The 7771-nt window shown below is 49.4% G+C and overlaps 1 protein-coding gene and 1 pseudogene across 1 annotated transcript; both read left to right on the top strand.

The window, feature by feature from the left end:
* Window positions 1-4225: 4225 nt before the first annotated feature.
* On the top strand, window positions 4226-6858 carry LOC123406377 (polyubiquitin). Its single transcript, XM_045099887.1, has 2 exons — window positions 4226-4309; window positions 5540-6858. Exon 2 carries the CDS (start codon window positions 5540-5542, stop codon window positions 6683-6685), a length of 1146 nt encoding a protein of 381 aa, XP_044955822.1. The 5' UTR covers window positions 4226-4309; the 3' UTR covers window positions 6686-6858.
* A 324-nt stretch (window positions 6859-7182) lies between these two features.
* Window positions 7183-7771, top strand: LOC123406378 (annotated as a pseudogene).

Here is a 7771-nt window from a genome sequence, read left to right as displayed (position 1 = left end):
GTCTCCCCTGCCAACCAATCAACCACGCCCCGCGCCACCGCACACGCCGCCTTCTTCCCCCTCATCCATCCACCCGCGCGATCCTCCTCCTCCTCCTTCCGGTCGCCATGACCAGCCGCGCCGGAGACCGCGCCCTCCCGGCCAAACCCGATCCGTAGGTGCCGTCCCCGATGAGCGCTCACGACTTCCTGCCCGACCTCCTGCGGGCGGTCCTGCACCGGCTCCCGCCCGTGGACGTCGCGCGGGCGGCCTGCGTCTGCCGCCTCTAGCGCGCCATCACCTCCGACCGCGCCGTGTTGGAGGCCGCCTTCCGCGCGCCATGGGGCGTGCGCCGCATCCTCGGCGACCCGGCCACCAGGGCCTTCTGGCGCGCCGCATCCCTCGCCCGCGTGGTCCGAGTCACCGTCGCCGACGTTGACGTAGAGCACGTCGGGGCGGGCGTGCGCCAGCTCACGGCCTCCAGCGCGTGGCCCAGCTCCCCCGCCGCGGCCAGCCGCCCCCTGTGGTGGAGAACGCGCACGGATAAGGGACCGGTGGTGGAGAACATAAGGGGGTTTTCTGTAAAATGCAAAAAACGATTCGTTTTTTGACTCAAAAAGGACTGCGGGTTGAATACTGGAAAAGCGAGGGGTGTTTTTGTAAAATAACCGCGACGGACGACAGAAGCGCTCCGCGCTTTATTATTAGGAAAGATATCACGCATAAAGTACGCATTAATTTTTGAATATTATTATCGCATTGGTCTATGCTGCCAACAAGTGGCAATCACTAGCCGCCGGCTGCTAATTTTCCCCCATATAGTTAGTTGAGCTGTCCATAGCACCAGATGGTCAGCATCAGTGCATCGGTTGGTCCAAAGTCCAAACCGTTACTTCTAGAATACTCTCTTTGAAAAAAAATATAAAAACGTTTAGATTATTAAAATAATAATTTAAATATTCTTATATTTCTTTGTGGAGGGAGTACATTGCAGCTTCCTGTCCCGATCAAAATAATGTTCTGCTCTACGAGATATCCGTTCCTTCATAAACATAAAGTTCAGTCAAATATAATTCATGTATGTGCTAGTCCTGCCAATTTTGTATTTTTTGTGAGAGATACAAAAATATAATCAACTTAGGAGAAATAGGAGTAATATATTCGTGATATGATGTCGAGTGGTTTTGAAGCACCAAAATAATATTTGAAGTAGTAGAAAACAGAGCTTTGGTCCAGGCCTAAAATCTCATTAATCCCGGTAAACTCATGAACCGGGACAAATAGTGGCACCGGTCCCGGTTCGTGAAGACAGGGCGTCGGCCAGACCTCGTAGGTCATTGGTCCCGGTTCTTCTGACCCCGTTGATCCCGGTTCCAGACACGAACCGGGACCAATGAACCTTGCTCCTGGCGCACGATCATTGGTCCCGATTTGTGTCTGGAACCGGGACCAAATGGTGTCCTTTAGTCCAGTTCCAATCACAAATCGGGACTAATGGTTGGCCTATATATAGCCCCTGTCCGCGAGCTTTGTGGTGCACTACTCTGTTTTTTGGTCGGCCGTGGAAGAGCTTTGTGGTGCTCTAGCTCACCTCCTATGCACATGACGTGTTCGATGAAATGTTTGAGTCACAGTTAAGCTTTCTCCTCTCGAAGCTTCTTGTCCAAGCTCCATTTTTCTCAAGATTTTTCTAGGTTTGGCAGTCCGTCCTATCCCGTCCCCGTCCTCACTGCCGTCGATCGCCCGCGCCCATCTCGGCGCCGGCACCACCGTGGTTAGCCTCTTCTTCTTATCTTCTTTCTAAAAAAAAGTTCTTACTTAGTACGATTTAGATAGATACTTGTGTAATTTTCTTACTTTTATTTTTGTTTGTTATTATATAGTGCAATGTTTTTGGTGGGCGAAATAATGTTGGGTTTAACATGAAAATTAGTTAATCAATATTTGCAACCTAACCAAGATTTTCTTTTATAGTTTGAAGAAAACATTTATCTTACTTTATTTTTAAATTTGAAATTTCGCTCTGGTTTTTAACAAGTAGCAATTTGTCTTAGTTGATCTCGATGACATGGCACCATCAACGTGTGATTATTGTAGCTTAACTACTGGGACGTCACAATGCTCCCACCCGACCAAAACCTCCTCGTCTTCCAAGTACCAAGCGTTGCTTTTGTTAATTAATCTCTCGTGTATGTGTGACGAGAACCAACAGTCCTAGCTCCTTTCCACCTGCCCATTCTAGTGATAACGTGAGCTCTAACGGGACAACTAGATCCCGACTATACGTTTGCAACATTCGTCATTTCGGCTACATTCCGTTCGTCACTATGCCGTCGTGTGAAGCTCTACAGTCGGAATTTGTAAATCTGGCCCTTCAAACGTCCGCGGACGCGTTCAGTCAATGATGAGGCGTGTCCGTTTTAAACCCCTATTTTTTGTGTGATTGCACTTTTTATAATTTTATATGTCCGGTTAGTTGCACGTGATTGATGAAAAGAAAAGAGAGAGAAAATAATTAATATAAAGAGAGAAAAGATGGTCCGAGATAGGATCGTGTTCTAAATGGCAGACTGACCGGACATGTGCGGAGGTGTCCGCAAGCCCTTATATCGTCCTCATATTTAAGATGAATATGAGGGATGTTCATCAGTCGAGGTGTTTGAGATGGATTTGAGCGGTCCGGTTAAATCCCGTTTTTGTGACCGGTCACCGATCAAACGGCTTGTCAAGACGTTTGAGATGGATATGATGTGTCTAGTTATAAATGCTCTAAGTCCTCTATGCAGCCCGGCCTAGTCCCTCCCATCACGCCACAACAAGCCACACGACGGGCGCACGAAGCTAGCTAAGACGTCTCTAGCAGACCCCCATAAACTGATCAAACCCGTAAAAAACGAGGTGTTTACAATTTTGGTCGAAAAAACGACGTCTAGCAGACCCCCATAAACTGGTCAAACCCGTAAAAACGAGGTGTTTGTAATTTTGGTCGAAAAAAACGACGTCTAGCAGACCCGTAAAACTTGTTCGACCCTTAAACTTTTTAAGGGGCACGGTAATTCCATTCACAAAAACCTTACATGTATGATTTTGAAGGCTATATACAGTTCAACCCATAAACCGGTGAAACCTCCTCGGAGCAGACGCGTCGCCGTCGAACTGGCCGAAATGTACCAGAAACTCACCTGAATCCGTCGCTGCACGTTGGAAGAGGTCACTTCATGCCAGAATTTTCCACCGCCGGACAGAATTGCGGTCCGTTCGACCTCCACTGCCGAGGCGAGGCCGTCCATGGGCAGGGCGGAGCAGGCCACCGACGACCCGAATCAGGATGGGGCCACACCGGAGAAGAGCGAGGCAGGGGTGGGGGAGCTCGCGCGGCCACGTCAGGGGACGCGCGCGACGACGGGCAGTGCCGGGCTCAAATAGGGGACGGTCGGGCGCGACAAGGAGCGCACGGTCGGGGCGGACGATCAAAGGCTTCTCCACTGCATGCATGGCCCGGAAGGCAGCACTGGGACGCGGCGGAGGCGAGGCGGGCGGCGCCGGGACGAGCCAAGGCGAGGAACACCGTGGCCGGAGACTGACTCGCCGGGACGGGTGGAAAAAAGAATTGAGATACAATACAATGGTAAAATGAGGAAGTATCAAATGACTATTTATCTCACTTCTCAAATCATTTTTCACCATTTCCAAAGAGCAGTGAAACAAGGCATTTCAATGATTTATCTCTTTATCAAGCGTCAATTCTTCCCAAGGAAATTATTGTATGCGGTATAATATCGTTTGACTATTAAACGTGTTTCATCTATAATTGTTTTATATAAAGAAAATCAACGGCAATTGATAACGTAATTATAACCTAAACAAGTGTTTAGTGTTACTCATTGCATTGACAAACTTGTAGTTATATTACTCTTACGATTAAAATGTATGTGCCTTGCACTCTGTAGCAAAGCACGGGCACCTATACATCCAATCTCAACGGGTCATACACGTCATGGACACGGCCTAAACGATCCATCTAACGGCGTGAACGGGTGGCTAACGGCCACCAAGCAAACGCGAGGTAGTCGGCCGTCCTTTCTCGAACCCTCCGCCCGTCGGATATTTCGTGCGGATCGCGTTGTGGAGACGGTACCCGTCACGGCACGGGATTCCTTCTCCACCCGGGCCCGTGCCTAGTCGTCCAGTCGCCATAAATACCGACCCCCTCCCAGCCTCCAATCCTCACCACCGCTCCCAGCAAAGCAACGGAACCAACAAATCCCCAACCAATCTCGTCTCCAATCGACCCGAGGCTCGTCGAATCCTCCCTCCCCGCCGCCTCAAGGTACGGCGATCCCTTCACCTCTGCGTTTCTGTGGTGCTCCGTGATAATTGGTCGTCTACTACCGTGGAATTTGGCTCCGATCTGTTGTTAGATCGGTGATGCTTGTGCGGATTCGTAGGAATTTCGCGTGTACTAATTTGTAGTTCCTTGATGACTTGTGGTCTCGTATGTTAATCTATGCATGTTTTATGTAGTACTAGTTCGTCAGTTCCTGCTTGATAGATTCGCCTATGTAGCTTGTATGCCATGTAAAATTTTCTCTCAAACCCGTGTACTGCCTGATCTGTCGCTCATGATCGCCCTAATAGGCCTAGGATTGTAGATTGGTTTTAACCCGAAGATAGGTTTCTTTTCTGCTTAGATGATAAGCATGGCCAACGGCTATATGGGGATCCGTGAGATAATTGATAATCTAGATGTGCATGAACCTATTTGGTCGCTGGCATCTCTTTGATGAAGAAAATATGTCTGTTGAGTCTGTGGCCTGATGTATAAGCTTATCCTTTTGCGTTGTTATATTGGTTAAGCTTTAGCGAATATCGTAGGGATTTTGTGATTATTTACTAATATTTACTGAAGGGTTTGGTCTATCCGTCTTCTGGGTGAATTCCTGATGCCATATGGTCTCATATGTTAACCTATGCATGTTTCATCTATTACAGTTCTGGGTAAATCTTTATGGACCAAAATAGTACTCCCTCCATCCCAAAATTCTTGTCGTAGGTTTGTCTAGAAATGGATGTATCTAAATACTAAAACATGACTAGATACATTCATACCTAGACAAATTTAAGACAAGAATTTTGTGAGCTGTGTGATAAAATTTTCTCCAGACACAGATACTGCCTGATCTGTCGCTCTTTATCAGATTGCTCTTGTACCAAGATCGTCCTAATAGGCCTGGGATTGTAGATTGTTTTTCTCCTGAAGCTTGTGGAATCATTGAGATAGCAAATACATGTAGATTAGTGTCAGATGTGCTTGATTTACTACCCTGAAGCTAGGTTTCTCATAGATAATAAGCATGTCTGGCACCTATGTGGAATCATTAGATCAATGAAATCTGTAGACTTTTTTGTTATATATACACAAGGACCTATGGTCTTACATATCTTCAATGAAAAAATATGCTGCTGCCATAGAAGCTTGTCCATGCATTACTATTTGTTGTTCCATCATTGTGATCTGCTTCTTTATGCTTACCATCCTGTCTGTAATTCTTCTTTGCAGATGCAGATCTTTGTGAAGACACTGACGGGCAAGACCATCACCCTTGAGGTGGAGTCATCTGACACCATCGACAACGTCAAGGCCAAGATCCAGGATAAGGAGGGCATCCCGCCGGACCAGCAGCGTCTCATCTTCGCTGGCAAGCAGCTCGAGGACGGGAGGACCCTCGCTGACTACAACATCCAGAAGGAGTCAACACTCCACCTTGTTCTCCGTCTTCGCGGAGGCATGCAGATCTTTGTGAAGACACTGACGGGCAAGACCATCACCCTTGAGGTGGAATCCTCTGACACAATCGACAACGTCAAGGCCAAGATCCAGGACAAGGAGGGCATTCCTCCGGACCAGCAGCGTCTCATCTTCGCCGGCAAGCAGCTCGAGGATGGCCGTACCCTCGCTGACTACAACATCCAGAAAGAGTCCACCCTCCACCTTGTCCTCCGTCTTAGGGGTGGCATGCAGATCTTCGTGAAGACCCTCACTGGCAAGACCATCACCCTTGAGGTTGAGAGCTCCGACACCATCGACAACGTCAAGGCCAAGATCCAGGACAAGGAGGGCATCCCCCCGGACCAGCAGCGCCTGATCTTCGCTGGCAAGCAGCTCGAGGATGGCCGTACCCTCGCTGACTACAACATCCAGAAGGAGTCCACCCTCCACCTTGTCCTCCGCCTTCGGGGAGGCATGCAGATCTTCGTGAAGACCCTGACTGGGAAGACCATCACTCTGGAGGTGGAGAGCTCAGACACCATCGACAACGTCAAGGCCAAGATCCAGGACAAGGAGGGCATCCCCCCGGACCAGCAGCGGCTCATCTTTGCAGGCAAGCAGCTGGAGGATGGTCGCACCCTTGCTGACTACAACATCCAGAAGGAGTCTACCCTTCACCTGGTGCTCCGCCTCCGTGGTGGCATGCAGATCTTCGTCAAGACCCTGACTGGGAAGACCATCACTCTGGAGGTTGAGAGCTCTGACACCATTGACAATGTCAAGGCCAAGATCCAGGACAAGGAGGGCATTCCCCCGGATCAGCAGCGCCTGATCTTCGCCGGCAAGCAGCTGGAGGATGGTCGCACCCTTGCGGACTACAACATCCAGAAGGAGTCCACCCTTCACCTGGTGCTCCGCCTCCGTGGTGGTCAGTAATTGCCGTGTGTCGTCCGGTGGGTGTGCCTCTTTGTTCAAGTGTCGTCTCGTCTGAGTGAAGTCGTACTGTGTCTGGTTTGATGGATCATCGAGTCATCCTTATGTGTGGTTTTGTGCAAACAGTTTCTGGTACATCTGTGCCGTTAAGTATGAATAAGTCAACTTTGAAGTAATCTGCCTGTGCTCATTTTTCTGTTGAATTGTTTTTTGCCTTTGCAGTTTTATTATCTGGCTAATGATCGTGGCTTTATGATTGCCTTTCTGGGCTGTAGATCCTAGTGTACGTTGGATTCTAAGGCCCAGTTCTTTTCACGAGATTATGGAGAATCTCCGTCTCAGAATCTTGAGCCAAAAGAACTCGACTAGGCTTCCAAAATCTCTGTCAGATTCTCTAGATCCTAGTGCAATCTCAGAGATCCTAGTGCAATCTCAGAATCTTCAAATACCTGGTTTTTCCCAGAATCTCGAGATTATGGAGAGTCCCTCAAAAGAAAACGTTTCGAATTGGAAGTGTACCCCTATCCTATCAACTAATTACAGCCGAAATGCCACCGAGGGCTCCAGCGCTGGACCCGTCCTGTTCGCATCAAGGGAACACAGCGATGGGGGCCAGGGTTGCAGCGTCGGCTAGGGTTGCGCCGCGGCCGCCAGCCCCTTTGCCGCCGCCGGTCAGGTCCCCGCCCCCACCGGCGTTATCTCCCTTCGTCGGCGGGCTTCTCTCCCTCCGCTGCCGGTCAGGTCCCCGCCCCCGCCGGCGTTCTCTCCCTCCGCCCACCACCGACGGCCCTACGTTGTCGGCCAGGTTCCCGCCGCTGTCGGCCTTCTCTCCCTCCATCACCTCCTTTACCTTCATCGGCGGCTTCACCAGCGAGCTCGAGTTTGTCTCTGCCCGCCACCGACGACCTCACCAGCTCTTGAGATTATTCTAAGGGTAGTATTGACATTTCAACACACAACACTTTCTAGAATCTCAAACTACAATCTACGAAAAGAACTCGAGGACAAATTCTGGGAGAAGCAGATTCTGAGAGAATTTTCTAGAATCCGGATTCTGTAGAATCCTAGGTGAAAAGAACTGGGCCATGA

The sequence above is a fragment of the Hordeum vulgare genome, chromosome 6H (genome assembly GCF_904849725.1).
Source record: "Hordeum vulgare subsp. vulgare chromosome 6H, MorexV3_pseudomolecules_assembly, whole genome shotgun sequence".
Classification (NCBI taxonomy): Eukaryota; Viridiplantae; Streptophyta; class Magnoliopsida; order Poales; family Poaceae; genus Hordeum; species Hordeum vulgare.
This window is presented reverse-complemented; position numbering and strand designations above follow the sequence as displayed.

Excerpts from the sequence above, each read along its gene's own strand:
- LOC123406377 (XM_045099887.1), top strand. The coding sequence starts at position 5,540 with ATGCAGATCTTTGTGAAGACACTGACGGGCAAGACCATCACCCTTGAG.